The 27,812-nt window shown below is 36.3% G+C and overlaps 1 protein-coding gene across 1 annotated transcript in view; it reads right to left on the bottom strand.

The window, feature by feature from the left end:
• Positions 1–2,002: 2,002 nt before the first annotated feature.
• LOC149536938 (ribonuclease III domain-containing protein RNC1, chloroplastic-like) overlaps positions 2,003–27,812 on the bottom strand; it is a 109,190-nt gene continuing 83,380 nt past the window's right edge. The window contains exons 4-5 of the mRNA XM_089806467.1: positions 18,721–18,807; positions 2,003–2,695 (exon numbers count right to left, since the gene is read on the bottom strand). Coding sequence (XP_089662593.1) covers positions 2,378–2,695; positions 18,721–18,807 — 405 coding nt within the window. The 3' untranslated portion in view covers positions 2,003–2,377. The remainder of the gene's footprint in view (positions 2,696–18,720; positions 18,808–27,812) is intronic.

Here is a 27,812-nt window from a genome sequence, read left to right as displayed (position 1 = left end):
TATTATTGATCTACACTTCATTCTATACACTATCTGAAAAAAAATTGATTAGTTTGATACAAGTTATGTCTTGCACATGAACAGATACCGAAATTTTAGTATGCAGTCACTTCAATAATTCATTAAAATAATATTCATCAAAAAAATAAACAAAAATACACAACTTCTAGATAACACTCTTCACTATCATCCTACCAAAGGGATTTGCAAAATACTGAATATAACTAGGCTTTTTATGTTGAGTTGTGTTATGCTTTCTAAAACAATCAAGAACTATTTTTCATGTGCACAAGGTCTGACCCACCTAATCTTATCCATTTTGTAAAAACTCTAATAGTTTAGAAAGTAGACTCAGAGTACTACAATTTATATTTTTTACACATCTTGTCATTTTAAGTGGATGACCCTCAAACATCTCATCCTAGTTCAAGTTTACCATATTCCAGAAAAAATGTGTCCAAGCTATACCATCATGATAAAATTAAGCATAAAAGAGCTAAAAGGCAAGCATTAAGGATTGAGAGCCACACCGTCATGACAAGATGAGAAACTTAAGATTTGAGAAAACGCGTTAAAGAGAAAAACAACTAAAACAAAAATATAAAATTAGGTCTTCAATTGACAAGCGGAACACTTCCATTCCTAAAAGTTTTGTGGCATTAGGTAAGGAACTTCTCTACTTGTTTTCATTTGTTGGTCAAAGTGTTAATAGTTTCTAATGTTGCTTATGCAACTACTTATTCAAGCCAATAAAGTGGCCCTTGAAACTCAACATCTTCAAACCCCATTCGATCATTAGGGGAATGCTCCCTGTAGTGCGCTACCTTATCAACAATTTCACTTTCTTATGATAGTCCCCTCATCAAAGACCACAACTTATAGTCCTCTTAATACCACTCTTACAACCACCAATAGGTTTTCCTCTACCAGCAATTGTGCAACCTTCATGGCAAGTTTCCTCGCCCAATGTTTGCCATATCACTATAATTAGTGGTCAAGTTTTTCTATGACCAAGATTTTTACTTGCATAATGACCCTAGAGAGAGAGAGAGAGAGAGAGAGAGAGAAACATCACTCACCAACACAAAAATAAAGAGACCTATTTGATAGAAAACTCACATTCAAGGCTTATTTTCTAGCCCTTGTAAACTTTGTTGTTTAATATTACATTTATATTTATGAACTTCAGATATGTAGCTGCTTCATTTTTTAAATCATGGCTAGTGTAGTTGTTTCCTTTTGAGACCACTTTTCATTTGGCCTAATTTGATTTTGGAACCATGATATTATCTAATTTGATTTTGGAACATGATATGTTGGCGGCAATAGTTATAAAGATTGATTATATGTTTCAACTTTCTAACTCTTATCCATCACAAAACTTGTGGTCTGACCACATATTTATATAATTAATTTAATTTTATACAATTGTATGCTTAACATACTAAAAGCATTATTTATTTTTTAAAAATTAACTGATAATAATTGAAAAAAAATTATAAGGTTTACAAGTGACAGAAAAAAGGTCTAAGTTGGTGGGCCAATTTTACCCCACACCTTTTCTATCCTTTAAAAATCGTAGCTGTTATTTTTCAAAAAAGAATTTGTAGCAAGAATAATTGTAACTTTTTATATCGAACAAGGGTTGTGGCCTTTAAGGGATCCAAAACTAAATAAATAAAGATTCTGATTAATCTTGTAACAAACTGATTAAATAAATATTTTTTTTTTGTAAAAGAAGAAAACTTCCGAGAATAACTTCTTAAAATACATCTTCAAATCCCTCCACATTCTTACTCTTTAAAAAATAAAAAATAAAAATTAAATAACCAATCTGCTTCAGACAAGAGCATACAACACAAAAGTAAATTGTAAATCTAGAGATATTGAATTCTTAATAAATAATAATAATAATAGTTAATCACAAATATATATATATATCCAACCTAACCATTTGTGATTAAAATAATTTGTGCTTGTTAAAAAATGCATTCGAGCTCTATGTTGTAAACAGAGAAATTTATTAAACAACTTTATCTCCAGCAATCATTTGTAAGAGCAAGATTTACTCTTTTTACACACATAGATTGTATGACTTTACCCAGTAGAATGATGTTGGCCTTGACTCTACGACGGAATGGCTAATCTTTTTGGAATACTAACATTGTCTTTTATCATCATTTACAATAGATGTGTCAATGAACGAACAGTCAGCTATTTTATGATAGTTGAATGTATAAATTTCTCAAACTGTCATCAACAAGAAATAGCTACATAGTCCAGCGTGCTAGTATGGTACAGAACTGGTGGATATGATTGCAAGCAACTTTGCGTTACAAATGCCTCTGATTATGAACAGCCGATGCCATGAAACTCCCTATGGAGATTTTGGCATCACCTCTTCAAAATCAAAATACTCAAACATCAAACGCCTGACCTCACGTTTCCCATACACAGTATATGCAAGACCGTGGAGAGCTTGTTGTACAGCAGTTGAGGCAATATTTCTAAGTCTTCTGTTTTCTTCATGAGCTTGTTTCCGTTGATCAGCGTATATAATGAATTTGTGAAGCCCCTTCCCACGAAGAGATCTTCCACATAATCTATTTAGTAGTAAGCGACGGTGTTTTTCTTGTATCCAATGCCCAGGTGCATCCAGGTGCTTCATGAGCAGTCTCTCAGCCATGGTAACATCCTACAGAACAATAATGAGTAAAATCTTTTTCTAAACAAAGTTCCCCAACAAACAATAAATCTGCTAAGCATCTTGGCCCTCTGATATTATGATATATGATAATTCTTGGAAAAGCAAGCACAAAAATTAACAAAAATGGGGGAAAGCTGGTATAAGAGATCTTGGAACACAATATTACATATAGCATTAAGGAAATTACAATTAACAAAAATGATAAATCAAATTGGGGCCATTTTTTTTGCCTACGTAACAGAGCACCTAGATATTAAATATTTCTATCTTTACTAGATAGTTAATCATTTTAGGGGAGTTTAACATCACAACCTCTTATGTAGCATTGCTGTTAACAAAAAGTAAGATAATGCAATATGCATACCATAATTGTCACGGTCTCCAAAATAACACTTGTATGTGAGTCAATGTTTTTAACTCCTCTGTACAGTTTTTTTTTACTCAAAAATTTGCATATTAAATTTCTGTCAACTATTCTGTACTCGTAATATTATTCCAGGCTTTGAATTTCCCCTAGACAGACCCAAGTATGATACAGTGAACCAACCCTGTTTCGTGAGGTTATGCCAGATTAACAAGAAATCTTAATGAATTGACCATCTGCTAGATTACATAATGATGTGTATTTAGCATGGGAAAGATCATCTTGGTGTAAAGCGAGAGATACATTTATCTATGCCAAATTGTTAACCAGAAAGATGAGCGGAAATCAAATCTCAAAAGGCTTTCCAAGCACATAATAAAGCAGGGCATCTGAATTTGTTGGAAATATTGAATCATATGCTGTTACTAATATGCATCATTAATCCAAAGCCAAGACTAATATGTTTAGTTGGAATAGTGATCCTGCTGATTGGTTCAAGAAATTTGGATTTCAATGGTGTGGACCTAACCTGATCCTTAGATACCTTGCTATTCCTTTCGCGATTACTCCCTGTTTGAAAGAGATGCAGGAATGGATTAAGAGCTAAATTGAAAAGAATGTCAATGTAACAAGCAGTACCTCTCATTAGCAGGCAGGCTTCAAACCTATACGGTTCAATATGTGACTTTCGAGTGATTACCAGGTGAATGTGATTCAAAAGAGGATTAGACAGATTTTGTGGTGTGACAGTGTTCGTTCCTAAAGGCTAAAACTACAGATTGGAAATTCAAGAGCTTTGTCAATTTTCCAATAGGATTACTCAATCGGTTTTGGTCAACAAACAGGAATAACTGCAATTCCCCTACACTTTAGGCTTTGCTGAAACCCAAGTGGGTGGACCTTCACCTCGAACCTTGATCACTTGGTTCAAAGCTTTTCTATAGCAAGTTTAAACTTGAGTTCTTTAGTTGGCAAAATCTTTAAACTCGATCAAAACAAAGTTATATAAATGTTTTAATATTTTTACTTGTGAAATGAATATTATTTAAATGAAAGGAATAGTGTTTATGAGTTATGGATATGACACATGATTGAACTTCAAGACCTCAGACATATACCCACCTTCATAAAATAAAATACCTAAGAGACAGTGCTTATACCATCCACTATTTTACAGACTGAAGTTTCAATTGGTAACACAAACCTTAGTCGAATTTAATTTAATTTTTTCGGAAAACCCAATGAAACAAAATTCACATAGACAATGTTTTCATATGCAAGTTCTGATAATCAAAGACTGGTGATGAAATTAACTCCTTCAACGTTAATAACAATTGATTTAATATCAAATATCACAGGGGATAACGCTGAAAGAAACATTTTGAACTTCGCTTTTCAAGATGATTAAGAAAAACAGGAGGGCTCTTACATTAATTTTGAAAATGGATACAATAAGTCTGTGCTTTCATTACAATATCTGCATTATTCAAGAGCTGCTATTAAAAAATTAAATTTTAAATTTTTTTATTTTTTTTTTTTAAATTATTACTTCTCCTAAATCTGCTATCTTTTTTTATTTCATCTGACGACTTCTTGTGTTATCTTAGTTTGCAGACAATACAACTTCTTTTTATATCTTTTCATTCCAAATGCATGGTGTTTCTGCAATTGATATCTTATACCCAGATATCGCTTTTAATTAATGTTGCAGCAGATTATACGGGAATGGGCAAATAGCAACATCTTTTCTTCTGTACTCTTTGCCTTTCCTTATTAGTGATAATATCATTCTCCATATTCCAGATGGCTCCCGAAGTTGTAAACAGAAGAATGGATGCGGTAGATCATTTGTTGATTGCACGAGCATATTTTGTGGTTTCTATCGTGGTCAGAACTTACATCCTCAACATGCTTACGTTTAAAAAATTATGGAGACGGGAAAAGCATCTGGGCCCCTTGATGCCAACAACGATACTAGCTATATAATGATCAGGCCAAATCAATTGATAATTGCATAAGAAACATATTGCAGGTGAAAATCTTGAACCGGACAGTCTTTCGATAGCGCAGGAAAAGCTTCTGTCGAAGGATTGATGCAACTGTAACGCCTTAATGCTCTGACTAAACAGGTTTCCGGATCATCATTGCCCTTTAGTCGCCTCAGATAAATCTTTATTTAAGCGGGATTCCAAAATAATTAACATTTGCGTTCGTCATGTTTCAAATTATCTCTGCCACGTTTGCTTTTCGATTGGCCAATTACAGATATGGTAATTATAAATATTTGTTCAAAACTATAATGACGTTTTTGTGGAGCAACAGGTTATATGAGCGGGATTAAATCACCAATGAATATATTTCCTTTTCTCATTTCTTTGTTGTGGTGTCCTAGCTAACATCACAGAGACTTCGAATGAGAGTATTTTTATTGAAGGCGGTGATGATTTCTTCATGTAATTCAAATTCCATGTGCAGATTCCTCATGATCCTCGGTATATGATACTTACTTTCTCACCATCACCACTTTATCTTCAATTCCATTGCCATCAACAACTGAGCTCTTCCACTCTGGTATAAAGGGGTAAATCAATGACTCGGGTTTCCTTTCATTATAACAGTGCATCAATATAATCTGGTTTGTAAATTCCTGGAAGTCTTGCACCAGCAAAGGGCTCCACAGCCTTATTGACTGTTATGCCTTGAATTCGAATAAGATAATTCACAATCATGTACCCGGTACGGTTGAAACATGTGCAGTAGACCAGCACATATTTGTTCAGCTTCTTCATCATGTGAGAGTGCATAAGCTTGCTACTTCACACACAAAAGTATTCACAGACAAACTATCAGGAACTGCATCTCGTCCTTTGCAAGCAATCTTCAGATATCTGATACCATTGCTTTCAATACCTTCATTTCGTTGTTCATACAAAGAATCAATTGCATCAACAAAAATAATTGAAGAAGCAGATTCCCGGGTCATTTGAACTAGACTGGAAACAAGTCTCTCACTTTCATTCATCCATTTTAAAATTTCTAACTTTCATTCATCCATTTTGAAACAAGGTCAAAGGAAGACATACTAAAAATATTGAATTTGCTTCTGTAGCAACATCACTTGCCACGTGTCATTTTCCCGTACCAAGAAGACCATATAAGAGAGCATTTCTCCATTTCTTAAGTAGTCTTGACTGCAACCTGATATGTCTTCTAGCACTTTAGCTTAAATGGATCCCCAATTTTTGCAAAAATTTAGGGCTCCATCAGGCGGGAAAGGCAATAAAAAAGAGCAAGCTGTGAAATGAGAATGGTGCTATACGGCAAAGGGAACAAGTGATCTCGGTTTAAGGGGTATAAAAACATATGGCATTGCTTTCGCTAGCAAATGGGATTTTTAAGCCCTAACTGGGCAAGTGCCCTGGGAAGTGCTTATAAGGAATAATGTGCAAAATGTTGTCCTAAACAGGCCACGAGCTGGAAACAACTTCCAATGTATGATTTCCTATTTTGGCAAATTCCCAGTTATGCTAGCAGGATCTAACATCTTTGAAAGTGTAAGGAAGGCATGGGAAAATATAAGGGAATATGTGAAAAGTGGGGAGTTGTATGAACTAACTCGGGCGACTTAAATCTAGAAATGTCCATATGGAACCTTCCAACTAAAGAAAAACCCTTGCACTTCTTCAGGCTTGCTTTGCAAAAACTTGGCAGCAAAAAGGCATAAGATGCTTCTGTGACATTATTTCCAATTATTGCCTTAAATCATTGCATCAGTTGAGCTGTGTATAGTTTACGTCCAACACATCAGAGATCCTAAACTGTCCTTAGAGAAGCAATTGAATAATCCATCTCCTACGATTATTTACAGGTCCTTAAATACTTCACATTAGCTTACTACTTCTGTAGATCACTGCTGAAACCTTAATTTTTCAGATAAGGTTTGGTCCAATACATTCAATAGGTTGGGAAGCCATATGTAGCAACCAAACATTGCGTGTTTCAAAAGGTAATTTGCAATTCAAAAGCTTCCTATTTCTATTTTTTCCAATGATGTTATATGTTGTTCTGTATGCAAACAACCTGAAAGTATCAAACATATTTTTATTGACTGCTTCTATGCTTAAATCAATTTGGTTAATGTTCTTTTATAATCTGGATGGGTTGGGTGATAAAAGGAAAATTAATATGCAAGAAATTATTTTGGGTCATATCAATGGGAAAATTAATATGCAAGAAATTGTTTTAGGTCGTATCAGTGGTTTAAATTAATTTTTAAACTTATTTTGGCTTATACTGGCTGCTAATAAATTATGGGCTCTGTGGAAAGATGGACACAAGGATGTGTATTATAGCAATAGGAGAGTGCTTTACTGGATCTATAAAAAGACTCATGTTTCACTCAATTTCTGTGTGGGTTATTTTAACAATGGAGAATTTGAAGGATAAATTTCATACTTCACTTGCGGGACTGGAGCTATCGTCAGAGAACGAATATGGGAGGATGTGCCTTTCAATAAGGCTGAAGATTCCATATATGCAAAATTATCTGGCAATCAAAAGAGCTACAATGAACATCATTCATTGGAGGTGTTGGAGAACAATCTCGATTTCCAGAGAAGCTCCAAGTTTCACATCAACCAAGGAGATGAATTCACAATTGAAGTTTTCAAATCTAATAACTATATGTCAGCTATAGAACCACCTCTTAACGACATGGATTCTTACTGTGGTAGCAGAAATTTGTTATGTAGAAGAGGATTACTGTTATAGTCAGAAGCATAGTTTACAGACTTGGACTCGGAGAGAACTCGGCAAGCCCATAATTTTCAACTCGGAAAAAACTTCACATATACTTAACAAAACTCCAGAAAACTCGGCAACTCAGAAACTACTAAAATTTAAAATCTCTTAAAGAAACATATATATTTTTGTGTAGAATACAATTATAAAATGTACTGAATTAGTAATTGACATTTGAATAGAGAAGATGTATAGTTTTATAGCACTAAAATGATGTGAAAAATGCATCTAATCCAATGTTTTCCCTGCATCAACATTTTTACCTACATATTTTAACATCTATAAATACACGAGAGTTAAACTTGAGAGTACTTGGCCAGCCAAAAAATTTGAGAGTACTCGGCAACTCTGAGAGTACTCGGAGAGTTTGCAAACTATGGTCAGAAGACTCAACTATATGTATTATGTTTGTAAAACCAATCTGCTGGCTTCTTTTTTGTGATTAGTAATTACTAATAATGAACAACTTAAAATAGCTTGCAGATCTGACCCTGCATGGTCTCTAGAATCTATAGTGTGTTAGGTCAGTTATGACAGTTTTATTTAACCAGTAATTCTACAATTTTTTGTGTGATATATCATATTATTTCTAGTATCCTAAGTTCTTCCTAAATTTAGCTCATTCTTATAGAACCTTAGTTAATGGTAATTTAGGCTTTATCATTAGTTTTCTAAATCTCATCTATTTTTAGACATTGTCCTCATTTAGATAACTTTGTTTTTTAAATTTTTACTTAGCATTCTTTATAGCATCTGTAAACTCAATTTAACTCTCTATTGTTAACACAATCAGATTCCATTTTTCCATTAATTCAGTTTCTAATAAAATTTTGGTAACAGACCAGGTTGGTGGAATTTCACAAGATTTGGCAACTTTTTTAAGAAAAAACTGAGCCTCTTCTGATCTGGAATTTTTTTTCAAAACTTTGTTTTACATTTTATAAAATAAAAATCATAAGAGGTCATTTATTATAATTTGTTGTACCTCTTCAGAGATCTTTGCTGAAAATCACAAGCTCAGTCGAAGGTTTTGATCTTGTGGTTTCCTATATCAAGTAAAACTCTCTGATTTTTTACCGTTGCATGTTGCTAGCATGTGCTTTTCGTGAGTTGCATGTTGCTTGCATGTTCTCTTACACCATGAAAAGTCTTGTATTTTGCCGCATAAAGATTTCACTAATGGAATTTCATAATTTTTTCCCTTAAAAAAATTTTGTTGGGGTTTTGAATTATTTTTTTCCTTTAAAAGAATTTACAAGGGTTTAATAATTTTTCCTGAAAAATTATCTAGTGCATTTTCACAATTTTTTCTCTAACAAACATTGTCTATTTTGTATTCTCTAATCCTAGATTCACATTCTATGCTTAGTTTTAATCGATTTTCTGCCTCAAAAAATTGTGTTAGATTTTGATCAATTTTCACCTCAAAAAACATGTTTAGTTTTGGTCAGTTTTTCTCCTCAAAAATCGTTTTGGGTTTCTATAATACACAAAGGTCACATGGGATTTTTTATCAGGGATTTCTGATATAGGGCTTTTTACCTTTTTTTCAAGAAATGATGCTTTGTAAACTTCAAATCATGGTACTTTACGGTCAATTTTGGGGCATCCCCATTTGCAAAAGCTTGGAGGGTTTATCAACTTTTCCTCAAAATCATGACAATTGTTCTCATTGTATATCTGTGTTTCTTAGGAAGGAGTGTTTAGTTATCCAACATTAGATTGGATATTTTGTGATGATTTCTGGTTAGCAGTTTTGCAAATTGTGGGAGGGGTTTGTAATAGACTCATCTCAGTGATAGAGTCTGTGGCAGGCTCTTGTCTCTTGTTGTAGTCTATTCTGAGGAACGGAACAGCCTTCTTTGGCTTTCTTGGCTACTCTTGCCCATTGACATTCTACAAATCCAAATAGGGTCTGAAGAATTTATGACCACATGACATGCTCAATCTTCTGCAAGGTATTTGACAAAAATTAAAATGACCATTAAGGCAGGGCAGTAGAAATTTTTCCTATCCTAGGTTCTTGCTAAATTTAGCATGTTCTTCTAGAACCTTAGTTAATGGTCATTTAGGATTTATTGTTAGTTTTCTTAATCTGGTCTATTTCTAGGCGTTGTCTTTATTTAGACAACTTTGCTTTTTATATAACACTTTTTATAGCATCTATAAACTCTATTTAAGAGTGTCTACTGTTGATAAGATCGATTCCATTTTTCCATTCATTCAGTTTTTAACAATTTCCATATGGTCTATAATACAAAAATATACATCATTAGAAATGTGTTTAGTGTTGATTAAAAAATAAATGTTAATTTGTATGTGACTGCTTGAGAGGTGGGAGGTATTTTAGGAAATTATTTATAAAGATGTCATTCCTCTATGTAAAATCTATCCTGAATAATAATATACTTTTATTCTTCCATCCCTCTGATATAGAACATTTACCAATTCCATAAAGACGAAAAGAAGGCTGAATTAATTGCTTCCTTCATGTGAGCAGATTAGAGATGATAAAAGATCTCTAGCATCTAGCATGCCACACTGGTCAACAATTAGTGTGGCCTAGGGAATCACCCTGATGTAAGGATTTCAGAGTGGCAAGTGGGCAGCAGCAGCCCCCAGGGGAAAAAAGAGCATGGGCACTTTCCCAAGGTGGGTATTCAGCTAAAATGACTATATACCCATCAGCTTGTAATGCTGTCTAATTGTTTCCTACAATGATGTACTTGTAAATACTCAGCATGTGGATTAGCGTTAATACAGTTAAGTGAATGCTGTTTTCAATAGTTTTTTTCAGAAAGAGTTCCATAGGGTAAATAATCATGTTATTCTGAGAGTCGGCCATCATTTTCTTTCTACTGCATTCAAGATTCTATTAGCATTGCTTCTTTTATATCAGTTTATCAATATTGTTTCTCTTGGATTGGTTCATCAGTACTATTTTGTAATGGGCACCCCTGAATGTCCCAAAAACTAAACCAAATTGCTGAAAGGAATTATGTCAAACAGTTTGCATTCAACCTCTTATTTCTCTGTTTAATGTTTTAAACCCCTTATAACTCCAAAAATCAAACGTTTATTTGTTTGTTGTGTTTTGTGCATAGAATTGGTATCATACAACATAAATAAGAAAGAAACTACAATAATATGCGAAGTGGAAATGAACTACAGCCAAATAAATGTTATTTTCAGAATTCATAAAACCAAATACATGGCAGATTTATCAACTCACTAATTACTTCAGCATTATTGACATAATAGTCCAGCCCATGCTTTTGAACTTGCTGCTACAGTACTTTTTCCTTCAATCAGTCCACTACCTTTATAATATCATTCCCTCAAAGCGGCATAAGCGTCGGACAAGTAGTGAAGAAGATATGAGCAAAATCCGCCTGTAGCCGAAAATGCAACTAAATTGCCTGATAATGAAGCCAATAACAAAGAATTCCAAAGGCCAAACCCCAAGGGAATGACGTCTAGAATGTTACAAGAGAGGATAAACGTCCTCAAATGCCAAGAACGGAGCTGCAACTCACACACCAATTTCTTCTCATATTCAACCTGTTTAATGAAGCCACAAATGCTTCCTTTTATTCTATTTCCAAGGGTCCGCAAAACTCATATCGACAATGTGGGATAAAAGATGTGTAATATATAAAACATATATTGAAATACCCCTTATGTCTCCCTTGGGTACACATCCCCATAAATAAATATTAAAGTAACACTTTAATATTTTACAATTAAATTAGGCGTTACTTTAATAAAACTTCAGGTATTAAAATGTATTAGCAATCGGACTCCGAATAATGCGAATGATAGCTCATCAGAAAGCTCTCACCGAGGAGTATCAATCCAATCACCAAAATTGACCTGCACTGTGTCCTGCCGACTTACTAAAAATAGTATGCCTAAAACTGAGTAAATCAACTTCATTTTGGCCCAAACTGGAAATGACTAGGCCAAAACACTCCAGGATCCCATTAAACCCTTCGTTAGCCCTCGGGACCATGTAGAACAAGGCTAACGCACACACAATTGGTCAACTGCTAAAATGGGGACATTACAGTCCGCCCCCCTTGAAATTGCTTGTCCTCAAGCAATCTCAATCCAACCTGTTGAATAACCTACTCACTCTCCCATGTAGAATCTTCCTCCAGCAGGTCTTTCCATTTGACCAAATACTCCTTCAACTATTTCTAAGCTTCCTCTCTCTGGTGTCCAGAATAGCCTCGGGTACTAACACAAGCTTCCCCTCCTCATCCAAAGGGGGTAAATCTGCAGAAGGCACTACACTGTGACCAATGGCTTTCTTAAGCCTAGACACATGAAACACATTGTGTACTCGATTGCCCTCTGGAAGCTCAAGCTCATAGGCGACTTTGCCCACTTTGCGAATCACCCTGTAGGGACCATAAAATCTAGGTTTCAACTTTTCAGCTCCGCTCTTCTTGAGCGATGACTGTCTATATGGTTGTAGCCTCAAGTAAACCATATCCCCTACCTCGAAGCTACACTCTATTCGGTGCTGATCAGCGTACAATTTCTATTGATTTTGGGCCTGTTGTATATTCTCTTTGAGCACTTTCAGGATGTCCTGACTATCCTGCAATAAGTTTTTGGCTTTGGGCACTCTACTGTCCCCTAAAACTAAATCCATGAAGCTAGGTGCTTCATAACCATAGAGTGCCATGAAAGGAGTCATCTTGATGGACATATGATAAGTGGTGTTATAACAATACTCTCCCATATGCAACCATCTGATCCAAGCCTTTTGTTGTGTAGTTACATAGTTCCTCAAATATCCTTCCACCCATTTATTCACAATCTCTGTTTGCCCATCTGTTTGTGGATGATAACTGGTGCTAAGTGTAAGATCTGTACCACACAACCTAAACAACTCTTGCCAAAAAACGCTCATAAACTTACTATCCCAGTCGCTGACAATGAATCTGGGCAGCCCATGTAACCTGAATATCTCTCTAAAGAAAAGATTTGCCACCTGTGCTGTTGTGTAAGTGGACGAAATAGCAAAGAAGTGAGCAAACTTCGTCAAGCGGTCCACCACCACATAGATGCAATCCCTTCCCTGCACTCGTGGTAAACCAGTGATGAAGTCCATTGAAATACTTTCCCATTTCCTATCAAGAATGGGCAAGGGCTGTAATAAACCTGCAGGAAATGTGTGCTCTCCCTTATTCTGTTGACAAACCACACACTCCCTGACATACCTCTGAACATCATCCTTGAGCCCTTTCCATGAAAACCGCTCTTGGATCTGCTTGTAGGTCTTGAAGACCCCCAGATGTCCAGCTGTGGGTGCATCATGAAATGCCTTCAGTATCGCCTCTCTCAAATGTGATGATGGAATCAAATAAACCCTGTCCTGAACTCTGATCAATCCATCTATCACCTCATAGTGATCATCCTATATGGTACCTGAAATCAATCCAGAAGCCCAAGCATCTCCGACATACTCTGCTATAATCCGATCTCTCCAATCTCCTAAAATCTCTGCCAGAGCACATAAGTGAGGTCTCCGAGATAAGGCATCAGCCACCACATTTTTCTTACCTTTGACAAACTCTATGTCAAAGTCATAAGCCTGCAATTTAGTCACCCATTTTTGTTGCCGGTCATTAAGATCACGCTGGCTCATGAAGTATTTAATACTGTTGTGATTAGTCTTGATCACAAAACGTCCACCTACCAAATATGATCGAAATTTGGCCAATGCATGCATTATGGCCAACATCTCCCGATCATAGACAGAATAACTCTTCTCAACTCCCCGGAGCTTCCTACTCTCGAATGCAATGGGATGCTTCTCTTGCATCAATACTGCTCCAATCCCATCACCTGATGCATCACAATGAAGCTCAAAAGGCTTTGTGAAATCCGGTAGAGCTAGAACTGGACATGAAGACATTACCTGCTTGAAATGCTCAAAACACCTCTGTGTTGCCCCTGTCCACACGAAGGCTCCTTTCTTGGTAAGATTTGTCAAGGGTGTAGCAATCTGTGAGAATCCCTTAACAAACCTCCTATAAAAACCACATAAACCAAAGAATCCCTTAAGTTGTGTAAGGTTTGTGGGAGTAGGCCACTCTACAATAGCTCTAATCTTTTCGGGATCAACCCGAATGCCATCTGCACTAATGATATGCCCAAGGTAAAGGAGCTCAGTCATGCCAAACTCAGATTTAGATTCCTTGGCATACAATGACTCTCTCTCCAAAAGAGATAACACCTCCTCCAGATGATGTAAGTGCTCCTCCCAGGTCTTACTGAAGACCAAGATGTCATCAAAGAAGATCAAGACAAATCTCCTCAGTTGCTTCCTGAATACCTGGTTCATACAACTCTGAAATGTAGCGGGTGCATTGGTTAGACCAAATGGCATAATCATGAACTCAAAGTGGCCATAGTGACATTGGAAGGTTGTTTTCTCAATGTCCTTTGCTCTCATCCTGATCTGATGGTATCCGGATCGCAAATCAATTTTGGTGAAGAAGCATGCCCCATGCAACTCATCAATCAGCTCATCAATCCTAGGAATGGGATACCTATTTTTAATTGTTTTCTTATTTAGTGCCCTGTGATCGATGCACATGCGCATCGTCCCATCCTTCTTCTTTACCAATACTACTGTTGAAGCAAAGGGGCTCTTATTGGGCCTAATATGCCCCATCTCCAACAAATCCTTAATCGCCTTCTCTATCTCATCCTTGTGTTTCTTAGGATGACGATAGGGAGTAATCATAACTGGTTTGGCTCCCTCCTCGAGCTCAATAACATGTTCAATCCCTCTCTCAGGAGGAACCCCATGAGGAATATCGCTAAATACTTTAGCGTGTCTATCAAGTATCTTCTGGATATCTGGTGGATGACTCTTTTCTTGTGGCTCTGGTGAAGTTGGCATAATGTAGCACTCTGTCGCCCACTCTATGTCATCATGACGAAAAAGTCTTTGCATTCTCCTCAAGGACACTACTCTGCAACCTCCATCTGAAAGACCTCTAAGTACCATAGTTCTACCCTCATGCTGGAATCTCATCTCCAATTTCGCTAGGTTGAGTGTGAACTCCACTAGTGAAGCCATCCATGTCATGCCAAGGATGACATCATAATCTCCCATGTCCACAACATAGAACTCATCCTTCAACTCGTAGCCATCTCGAAACCTGATGTGACGATTAGATATCTTCCGAGTGCATAATAATTTATCACCGTTAGCCACTATGACTCTAAACCCATCATGCTCCTCTGTCTGTAACCCTCTCCTGGCTACCAACTGTGCATCTATGAAGTTATGTGTAGCCCCAGTGTCAATAAGAGATATCACTTTCTGCCCCTGGATAGTACCCCTGACCTTAAATGTGATTGCCTTTTGGGCCCCTGTCAAGCGTGCCAACGATCTATCATCCTTAGGAATGCTACTCTCCTCTATAGTGTTACCCTCATCTGAATCAAAGTGTTGATCCTCCCCCTCTGACTCTGAATCTTCTGCTGAAAAATACTCCATTTGATTTGCCTTAGCCTTGAGAGAACATTTATGAGATAAGTCCCAAGGCTCTCTACAATGGAAGCACAGCTTCTTCTTTCGAAGTTCATTCAAGGTTTCATTGTCTAGTCCTTTTGATCCTTCTTTGGGTTTTCTATACTCTTTCTGAAACGGTTTTTTGTCTTTGTCCTTGCAGTAGGAAGAATCTGTTGAATGGTTTTTTCCTTTGTATACCAAAGGGGCTAAATCTCATGCCTTTTTAGTTGCTTCAGCTAAGGTGAGTGGATCATGTCCCTTCACCCAACCTCGTAATGGATCAGCAAGACCATCACAAAATAACACCACCAATCTCCTAGGAGAGATATCAGTAACAAGTACAAACAAGCACTGAAACTCGGCAATGTAAGCATCCACAGAACCTGACTGTTTTAACTGTGCTAGTTCCTTGAAATGTAACTCGGGATCCCTAGTGTCAAATCTCTCAATCAATGTTTCAGTGAATTCCTCATAGGATGTAATCTGATTATGCCCCAAAGTCACCATGCCATGATGCCACCATTCATGTGCAACGCCATCCAAGTGCATAGCCGCATACTTGATAGCCTCCTCCTCAGGCATAGGATTTAGCTGCAAGTATGTATCTACCTTCTGCACCCAAGCTCGTGCAGTCATCTTCCCTGAAGCATCATAATAAGGTAAGGAAAGTTTTCCAACTTTCTTTCTCAGCTCAAAGTTTTGATTCCTCCCTCCTGCTCTAGGCATGTGTCTCATCCTCAAGTCCATATAATCTCTAAGGGAAATATCCACCTGAAACTCCGGTCCACTAGCCTTTCAGTCCCTCCTGAACTGATCCTGTAACTCGGTAATCTGCGGTTCGTTTACTGGTTGAACCGGATCTCTGGGTGGGAAGGTGGGTAGAAGAGGTCTCGAGCTCGCAGTTCGCACTGGGCGTGCAACGTGTCTAAAGTTATTAGCCTCATTCCCATTGTTGCCGTGTCCATTATTACCATTAATGTTATTCTCAGGACCATTGTTGTTGCCTTGGCCTCCATGGTTATTGTTTCCCCCATTGTTATTGTTTCCCTCATTGTTATTGTTTCTGTTGTTGGCATCACCTGGATTAATATTGACACACATCTATCTAGCCATGAGCTACAACATCATGTCCATTCGCCTATTCTACTCCTACTGCATACGCTGCCCCTGCTCTAATGTATCCAGTAATTGTCTGAACATTACATCCCCCTGATCTGGACCGGCATTCCCGCCTCCGCCTAATCCTGTATTCCTGTCATCTCAATCACCCATATTGTTGTCCTGATCAAAGAATATCTCCTCTGTGTCTGTGTGGCTGGATTCAATGTCCCCCTGCACGGATGTACTAGACTGTTTGCTTTGTAAGTCTGAAATCCTATTTTGTCTTGCTCTGGTATCGCGGAAATTATAAGGCCCCTGTCGCATGCTCAAACATAAATGCTTAGCCTGTGTTTTTTTAATTTCTGATTTTAGTGTTTTCACATTTCGTCAAACACTTTTCTCTCTATCCGGCTGTTCCAAATTCCCTATAAGACCTCCACAGGATGGCAAGACTTATAATTCTGATACCACTGTAATGGGCACCCCTGAATGTCCCAAAAACTAAACCAAATTGCTGAAAGGAATTATGTCAAACAGTTTGCATTCAACCTCTTATTTCTCTGTTTAATGTTTTAAACCCCTTATAACTCCAGAAATCAAACGTTTATTTGTTTGTTGTGTTTTGTGCATGGAATTGGTATCATACAACATAAACAAGAAAGAAACTACAATAATATGCAAAGTGGAAATGAACTACAGCCAAATAAATGTTATTTTCAGAATTCATAAAACCAAATACATGGCAGATTTATCAACTCACTAATTACTTCAGCATTATTGACATAATACTCCAGCCCATGCTTTCGAACTTGTTGCTACAGTACTTTGTCCTTCAATCAGTCCACTACCTTCGTAATATCATTCCCTCAAAGCGGCTTAAGCGTCAAACAAGTAGTGAAGAAGATATGAGCAAAATACCAAATCCGCCTGTAGCCGCAAATGCAACTAAATTGCCTGATAATGAAGCCGATAACAAAGAATTCCAAAGGCCAAACCCCAAGGGAATGACGTCTAGAATGTTACAAGAGAGGATAAACGTCCTCAAATGCCAAGAACGGAGCTGCAACTCACACACCAATTTCTTCTCATATTCAACCTGTCTAATGAAGCCACAAATGCTTCCTTTTATTCTATTTCCAAAGGTCCACTCAACTCATATCGGCAATGTGGGATAAAAGATGTGTAATATATAAAACATATATTAAAATACCCCTTATGTCTCCCTTGGGTACACATCCCCATAAAATAAATATTAAAATAACACTTTAATATTTTACAATTAAATTAGGCGTTACTTTAATAAAACTTCAGACATTAAAATGTATTAGCAATCGGACTCCGAATAATGCGAGTGATAGCTCATCAGAAAGCTCTCACCGAGGAGTATCAAATTCAATCACCAAAATTGACCTGCACTGTGTCCTGCCGACTTACTAGAAATAGTAAGTATGCCTGAAATTGAGTAAATCAACTTCATTTTGGCCCAAACTGGAAATGACTAGGCCAAAACACTCTAGGATCCCATTAAACCCTTCGTTAGCCCTCGGGACCATGTAGAACAAGGCTAACGCACACACAATTGGTCAATTGCTAAAATGGGGACATTACATATTTCTCTTCAAGGGACAACTTATATTTGTGCAATAGATGACCATGAAGCAATGCTGTAAAAAATCTATGTACCGCAACTTGGAAACCTTGGAGGTAAACACATGCCCAGACCCAGACTCTAATAGAAATTTCATGCAATGTGAAAGATAGGAAAGGCCACCTGCAAAGATGGGGCAAACAACCTCCTATTTTGTCCATTGTAGAAACTTCTCTTAATGGTCACTGACACTTCATACTTATAGTGATCACTATCAAATGCCATTACTTCTCATTAAGCAATTGTAGTCAGCTGTTGTCTAGACCTGTTTTAAAATATTAAAACTGCCACTTTGTTTATGTCTGAAAAATAATCTACCCTTAATGACCACTGTCACTCAATAATGGTTACCATAAGCTGCCCATCTCTTCTTAATTACCACTTTTGGTCAGCCTTCTGAAAACCTATTTTGGCATATCAGTTTAGCCTCTTTTGCTTATGTCTGCAGATTAATTTACACTCAACGCAAGATAATGGAAAAAAACCTATTAGAGAATATATATTTTTTGAAAGCAGCTTAGATCTAGCTAAGAGACAAGATAAAATGTCCAAGTGGTTACCTGAATATTTTGCCCAACATATTCAAAGCGTTCAAAGCAGAACCGAGGATGCTCAAACTTGTATTTTGATGGATGCAAGAAACAGAGCTGCATATCAATCAAAGAAATTTCACCATTATAACTTGGCTGATATACAGAACAAAACAAAACAATAATGCTTGGTGGAAAAATAACTTGAAACAATAAAAACTCATACGTATAAGAATGTTGGTCAAAACTCCTTGGAAGCAAATATTGTTAGTGAATAAAGGAAAGTGCCGACATTACAAGAAAACAACTTGTGGCAAAGAAAACATCCACCTCCTTTGATCGTACACAGCCTTGCCCAGTATTCACAAAATAGGACTATAAATGAAAAAATATGATAAGAAATAGGATAAAGATATGTCAGTAGATAGGAGTTGAATGGAATATATAAGGTACTACGGTGTGTAAAGGTAGGAAGGTATCCCTACAGTTCAAACATTGATAACCAATGATTATAAGCTAGGTTCTCTACATTGCCAAGAGCAAAGACAGCCATACACATATATAGCAGATGTACAAATTTTTTTTCTTCTCGATGACTACAAAATTCACATAACTGAAGATCTTATTTTTGTGATGAGAAGAATTCATCTAGTTTAATAAGAGCAGTGTAAATACCAAGAAAGGGACAATGAACCCTTAATATAATGGTGAAAACATAAAAAAGTGGATGTATAGAGAGAGACTTTACCCTCTTCAAAAAAGACCTACATCAAAATCATTTCTCTCTTTTTGTGGATTATAACTGAAGAGATGCATTGCTCCAACAGCTACTAAAGAAGACCCTTATAGAGAAGTAGTGTTTGAATTTTGAACTATATTCGGATGTAAGACTATTTATCTATGTTATTGAATTATCTTGGAAACCTCCCCATGCCATATGGGTCTAGTCCAGGGCTGATTCACCACTAGGTCCACACAAGATCTTGTCTAGGCACCTTGGATTCCCAAAGCAAGACCATAGGCTAACCCAAAGGCTGCTAAAATTTTTGAAAAAACGATTAAAATAAATTCGGAAGTACCACTTTCACCCATAAGTGATAGAATTGTGAGATTAGCATGCACCATAAATGTTTATGTGGCTTCAAACGATTTCATTTGGGGCTGGTTGTGGGGGCTGACCCTTGGTCCCACTAGGGGCACTGACCTCAAAATCCCATGAGGCACCTTAACCCTAGTTGGGGTGTTGCCCCCAATACTCCACTAGTTATTGGGATCTCTTGTCACATAAGAAACTTGATTATAATGTGGATGGTGCAAGAAATCTGAATCTAACTCCTCAATGTGCTAACTTAAACATTGTTGTTGCACATTTTTCCAAAAACCTGTTTATATGAGGCGAATTCTACATATGACATGGTTAGTGGAAGTGGCATTATAACTCATTGCTCAAAATTTCAAATGAAATTGGACCAAATGCTAAGTCTGATGCTATTGATTAAGAGCAATATGAAGATTACTAAATAATGATTTTAATTTTCATTGTGCATTGAGATTTGACAAGTCACTGGATTATGTACTTAGGAGTCTTTTCTTTCTGCAAATTATGAGGTACTTAAATATTTTATTTATTGGCAATTATGAATATTACATTGTATATTTTAAAATTTTAAAATTTATATTTTATTCATCCAAACCCATACCTATCCCCAAGAAAAACATGTCATACTAGAACCCAATACCCATATGAATCCTCTATTACGATAATAGATAAGCTTCTATTATTAGTTAATGGTTATCTATTTGTAATTTATTGTAAATATTAGAATGTTTCTAATATTAGTTAGTTTATAGTTATCTATTGGCTTTCTTTAGCTTTTTTTAAGCTAGAATAGAATGTTTCTATTATTTAAGATCATTTCCTAAGGAAACATTGTTTTATTCTTTTATATATATTGACCTCTCGATCTCTATTTATATTAAGCAAGTATTTTACCAATTACTTCGTAATATGGTATCAGAGCTAATTGTTTGAATTTTTTTCAAAAAATATTATAATTTCTTGTTCAAAATTATTAGAGCAATATTTTTCAAAATTATTTTCTGTGATATTTGCTTCTTACGGCCAACTTTTTGCAACTGTCATCTATTTTTTCTACACATTTCCACCATTTTTTGTGGGTTTTTTTTGTAACAGGGTTGTTCTTATTCAAAACCCTAATTTTTTGTACCAAATCAAAAAACATTAATGGATTTTTGGTGAGTTTTTCGAGATATCAACTAGTTTGTTGTCTGTTTTTTCTAGGTGCCTCAATTTTTGAACCAGGGGATCCAAAAACTAACAACATTGTTTTTGGGTTTTTTGAGCTCTCTTCTGGGTGTCCCTTCAAAAAAATTAGGTCTTTCATTATTTTGCCTCAAAGTACGTGTCTTCACAAATTTTCACATTTTTTCATTGACAAACGAGCTATGGCATATTTGACTAATATTCTGCTCTAGAGCAATTCAAAATTCAATGGTTGGAATTATGGGTGTTACACAGCATTCGACTACCCCTAGTTCTAATCATGATAAATGGAAATCTGAATAATCAGGAGGCGGTGATGCTTCTCAAATTATCCGTAGTTGATGATCAACTCTCTCAGATTCCATCTGGCAAGATAGCTGTCGAGATATGGGCACACCTCAAAAAACCTCATGAGACTTTTGACAAAAGCAAAGCTTTCTTCTTGAAGAATACTCTATTTTCTATTATCATGGATGAGTGAACATTGCTCCAAGCTCACCTGAATAGGATTCAAGAAATTTGTGATCAGTTGTTTGGCATTGGTCACAAGATGGAAGAAGAGGGCATTGTGGTCATCATTCTTAGGAGTTTACCCAAGTCCTATGAGCATTTTATTAAGACTCAATATCACTTCTTCTGGTGTTGCTCTCAAATTCACAGATCTCTACACACTCCTACTTTAACAAGTTCGGTGGAAACAACAGTTCAATAGCAATTACAACTCCACCTCAAAGAAAGCCTTTGTTGCTAAATCCTTTTAGAAGGATAAAGAAAAGTCCCAGCAGTCTTCTCAGCAAAATTCCTCAACTCTAGCTTCAGAAGGCTCTTGGAAGAAGAACATTCAATGCAACTATTGCCGCAAGTTTGGTCACATGAAGGTTGAATATAAAAAAATGATTAGCTGCCCAATATAAGCAATCAAGTTACCAGCCCAAAGCAAACAATGTAGAGGACACTAAGCAGACGAAATCTTTACTTTATGCCTTCATGGCTAAAAGGCCTACAGATCATGTGAAGTCATCTTCCTGTTAAATTGATTCAGGTGCCTCTCCTCATTTCACCCACCGCAAAGACTGGCTCACTGACTACCAACCTTATTCATCTTCTGTTATTTTTGGTAGCGAAAAAGAGTACACCATTGTTGGCAAAGACAACATTCAGATTCAGTCTGCTAGGAGGAATCTCATTTTCCTTGATGTGTACTACGTTCCAGGGATGGAACTAAATCTACACTTAGTCAGTCAGTTGCTGCGACATTCTCCATAGTTGGATGTCACCTTCAATTCACATCAGTGTACCATCATTGATAGGGCAACTCAATCTATTGTTGCAATGGGTCTTGAGGATCATGATCTTTTCCGACTTGTTGATTTTGGTGATTCTTTGAACATAGCTATGGCTGCTTGATGGTCTTCTGTTAGCACACTTTGGCATCAGCAGTATACGCACTTAAATGTGCATTATCTCTCTCAGCTTGCTCGTGAAGAGCTTGTCCTCGGTTTGCCAAAGGTTCCGACTCAGTAGCTTGGAGTTTGTGATGCATGTCAGGCTGGGAAGCAACATTGCACACCTTTCACCAATGGCAATTCATGCTGAGCTTCTCAAGTACTCTAGCTTATTCATGCTGACATCTATGGCCTTGTGGCGACTCCTATTCTTGGGTCTAGGAATTTTTTATTTTATTTTTATGATTTCAGTAGAAAATTGCGGGTATACTTTCTTAAAAAGAAATCAGATGCATTTATTGTATTTCAAAAGTTTAAACCTTTAGTTTAAAAAGAGTCTAGGAAATATATTATTGCTCTCAGGTCAAACAATGGGGGGAAGGAATTTTGTTCTAATGACTTCTCTAGCTTCTATGGTACTCATGGCATTAAGCACTAGTTAACCTGTAAGAAACGGTTTTTCATAACAAAATAAAGACGATTGATAAAGAGTTTTCCCAGACTGAATTCATTTCCATGAGACATTAATTGCTTTTAGCTACAAACAATTAACTAAAATAACCATGCTCAACTGAGATAACTACAACAATGATCAATTGAAACAATGATCAACTATAATAACTATAATAATGATAAATAACTAAAATAACGATTAACTGAAGTAATTGTATCAATGATCAACTGTAATAACTATAATAATGATTAACTAAAATAACTATATCAATGATCAACTAAAATAACGATTATCTATTTTTCCCTACATACAAGTAAAGTAAATGCTTAACATTAAAAGAAGAAGAACATACAAGTAATATCCGGTGAGTCTGTAGTTGGTTGTGCAAGCCTCAGCTTTCGGTAAGAAGAGAAGCATACCTCCCAACCTCAGACCATACTTATCCCCACACAATCTATTGAATTAGAAAGGCCCTCCCTACCCCGGGATCGGGCTTGGTTTGAAGCAAAATATAATGTATGTTGATTTGAAGCAAAGTATTTGTTTTTGCATAGGCATATGGCTAATAATGTAACCTATGTACCCATTCCAGTACCATTTCGAAGAATCCAAATGCTTTCTGACCAAAATTTTCATTCTCATTGTGATATATTGAAATACTAACTTTAAGTCTTTATGGGAATCCATAAATTTTGTGATTGCTATAACTGTATGCATTTATTATGTGAAAGATCTGTAAATTCCTATCCAAGTTCATCAGATTCATAGTTGAAAAAAGAAAGGACGAGCATTCATTGGCTTTTATTTTTGGTCTATGGATGTCTCTCCAGACTTTTCAACTCACTTTTATAACATTATAATACTGAGTCTTGCTATTTTTGTTATTATGGTGGTAGCTGTTGCAGAGGAGTGTGGTATCCAGAGCTATTGGATTGGTTTGTTCCACTTTAAATTCTACTTACAATTATGGGTGACCTGAATTTATCCCATGTTCTTGGGTCATTTCATAAGGCACATTTTAACTCACTATTTTATTGGTCACATGGTAGCACGGCATGTAAGGTTGGCTAGGGAAAACAATTCAATGGAAAGAGTTGACACAGAACCTATTATAACCATAAGATTTCAAATACATTGCCAACAAGATTCAGCCTCAGCACAAGGCAATCTTAGTTCTAGATACAGCTACTTAGGCTTTAACGGCCAGCCACAATAAAGTCCAGAAAACATTAAACTTAGGCTCACAGTTCTCAGTTAATCATGCTGAAATCACAACCTTAAAACTTGGTCACATAGACCTACATTTGTGCTGATCAATATGCGACCAATCTAAAATATCCCTGTTGCAGACACAGGAAGGCAGCCTTTGAATTGCAGGCAGAAAAAGCTGTCTCCAAATGGTTTATCTGGTCATCTTTATGTGGGCTCTGCTTCTACTATTCCTGTCTTGGAAACTTCTTGTACTTGTGAGGAAAAGATAATATCTGATGTACTTTTGAAACTTGTGAGAATAAAATAAGATTAGTCATGCTTCTAGAAGTTTGTGACATAAAATACCTAAGTTGCACGGGTACGCCCGCCCACCCTCCCCCCACCCCCTCTGGACCCAAGAAAGTTTGAACCGGTTCGAAGTTCGGGTCCGATTAGAACTTGGTTCGACCAAGGTGCGATTTTTGCACTCCCGGTTCAATCTGGTTCAAACTAGGTTCGAACCCGAGCAAACCACCTTGAAATTTTTGAACCTAGTTCGAACCCGCAGCTAAGCTGAATCATTTTTATGAGATTCTATTATTATTGTGATTAAGGTTTACTTATGAGGTTTGTATATCAAGACTCAGTTATTGCTTAACACCCTTAGATTTCTTCACATTCCACTATTTGTTTGATACTTCATAGTACACAGCTTGCATCAATATTATATGTAATGCAGCAAGTGCAAATTTGATTTTTATAATAGCTTATGGAACAAGGATCATTGTGGTAGAAAATTTTATACTTAACTATTCTAACACTGCTTTGAATCTTAAGAATTGTTTTTTCTGTTTTTGTTATTAATTTACAAGATATATCATTCTTTTGATGATGGCATTAGTCCAATTCACAGGACTGTTTGAATTTTCTTGTCACTCAGTTGTGTAAATGCTATTGCTGTGAAGGTATAATTTTACATTTACATATATCATTTCCAATAACTATATGATATATGGGACCAGATGCAATAGGATAGGGATCAGGGAAAACGAAGAAGAAGGAGAGGTAAAAGGAACTGGATGGCAAAATAAAGCATGGATATCTTTAAAACTTTATAAAAACAATGAATTCTAGGGTGTGTTTAGGTTCTTAGTGTGGTTGGCATGTGATTGGTGTTCTAAAGTTTTTTTTGTTTAAACTTTAAATGTGTTTATGCTACTATGCTACATTCTAATTTTAACTCATGCTTCATAAAAATGTGTGTATATATATATATATACGTGTTTTTGTACTAATGAACCCAAATGAACCCAAACCCCTTTCCAAAATTTTGTTGAACTTGCGAATCGGTTCTCAAACTTTGAACTTGGACCCGAACCCGAACCGGCAACTTAGTAAAATACTATAGAATCAAATATGCTTTTCTCATCACATTTGAAGAAAACAAAGAAGATGGAATAGAAACTCTTATTCTTTTTGTGACTCATTTATTCGTGTGTTCTTGTTGTTTGATGTGGATTGCCCTTGGACCTTGAAGTGGTTTTTTGACTCATTTGTTTTTGTGAAATTTAAGAACCAAAATATATGAAATGCATGAACTTAAGAAAACAAACAAAACAAGGATTTTTATCCTCGGAAAAACCCTCCTCACCGAAGGAAACAACCCAACCCACCAAAAATAGTTCCTTAAATAGAATTGCCAAAAACCAATTACAAAATTCTGCATCCTTTAATATGTTCCACACAAACTGATCAAACAGAGATCAGAATAATATCAACTGAGAATGTCAAAAATGAAATCACGATGCAGACATTTATAGGCTCAGAAAATATTCTGCTGCTCAGGTACATAATACAGAATAAAACAAGATATGTAGTTCATATATGGAGGCTAGTGAAAAACATGATACAACATGTATTAAATATGAATTGCAAACATATGATAAAAGATCAGATCTCAGGGTTTTCTTCAGAACAATATGAAATCAACGAACACTGAATACTTCATAACAAAAATTTCCACTTGAGGAAAACACTTCCATCCCCAAAGAGAATACCAAGCGAGCATAGTGACTGGTGTTTGAACAGCAAATGACTGTCAGTTGCAGAATATGAACCAATGAGGTATAATATGAACTGTCAATGAGAACCAACGATAATAAATAAAAATGTTGCTTATAATAATATTGCAAATAGTGACTCATGAAACATAAACAGCTCCACCAAACAATAATCATCTACATACACACTTGAAGGATAATATGAAGTTGCCTAGTAATCAGCAAATTATGCATATGGCAAGTCTGAGCCAGCACAAAGCCAGGAGTGGTGGAGAGAAGTTACGACTTCAGTATGATATAAATATACCAAGACATTAATGCTATAAGCTGAGAAGTATGAGAAGAATATCATACAATCTGAAGGAGACAACAGAGCTGCAATAACCAGAGAACACCACCAAAATATGAAGAAATATACTATCCACAAACTATCACAAACTGAGACTACTGAGCTTATGAAGTAGGAACAGAACTTGCATAAGTTGAATGGGCAGGAATATGATAAATGAATATCTATATTGCTGCTACAATGTTCAACACTCCCTCTTAGCAAGAGAGATCTTCAGAGAGCCTTCTCATGGCAAGTGCACATAGCTGCTACTAGAGATAATGTAAACACAAATCTCATCACAGATTTTCACAATAAAATTGTTATCTCAACATAACAATATTCACCATAACTACTCCTAGAGGGTGAAACAAAAGACCACAAATTAAGTCATGGAGTCATACACGACCTCCACCACGGCTACTCCTAGATGGTGGATTCACCGTAGCTACTCCAAGAAGGTGGAACAAGGGATTTCACCTTGAACTTCTCTTGCAGATAACTCATAACAAGGGATTGCACCTTGAACTTCTCTCAAGGAAGAACTCATTAATAAGGTATGGCACTTGAAATTTCTCTCACACTTTGACCTTCTCTCACAGAGAAGAACTCAATGACGAGGAGTGCACCTTGAACTTCTCTCACAGAGAAGAACTCATTAATATATGAAAATAATTACTGAAACTGAGACTCTCTCAGCAAAAAATGGCATTTTCAAATGTACCAAACTTATCTCTGAAGTAGCAAAACTTTACTCTCAAAAGTGGCTTGGTGAGAATGTCTGCAGTCTGCTCCTTTGTAGAAATGTACTTGAGCCCAACCACTTTCCTTTGCACCCCAAACTTCTCTCACAGAAAAGAACTCATTAATATATGAAAATAATTATTGAAACCGAGACTCTCTCTCTCAGCAAAAATGGCATTTTCCACTGTACCCAAATTATCTCAGAAGTAGCAAAACTTTACTCTCAAAAGTGGCTTGGTGAGAATGTCTGCAATCTGCTCCTTCGTAGAAATGTACTTCAGCCCAAGCACTTTCCTTTGAACCATATCTCTCAAATAATAGAATTTAATTTCCACACTGGATTAACTGAAAGCTTCGCGCAACTTTGGTTATCACATATAATCACTGTAGGTTCCAAATGTTGTCCAAATGGACTTGTAAGCAACTTTTGAAACCACACAACTTCTCTCGCAGACACACATGCTGCAACATTTTTTATTTCAGCTGTACTCTGAGCAATACAAGATTGTTTCTTGCTGCACCAAGAAATCATAGCTCTAGGGTGAAACCGCATCCTGAAGTACTCAGCTTGTTAGGCACACACCCTGCCCAATTTGAATTAGGAAACCTCTACAAG

The sequence above is a fragment of the Cupressus sempervirens genome, chromosome 10 (assembly GCF_028749045.1).
Source record: "Cupressus sempervirens isolate cs-2001-9-10 chromosome 10, ASM2874904v1, whole genome shotgun sequence".
Lineage (NCBI taxonomy): Eukaryota > Viridiplantae > Streptophyta > Pinopsida > Cupressales > Cupressaceae > Cupressus > Cupressus sempervirens.
The sequence above is the reverse complement of the archived record's forward strand: the minus strand, read 5'-3'. Positions and strand labels throughout refer to the sequence as shown.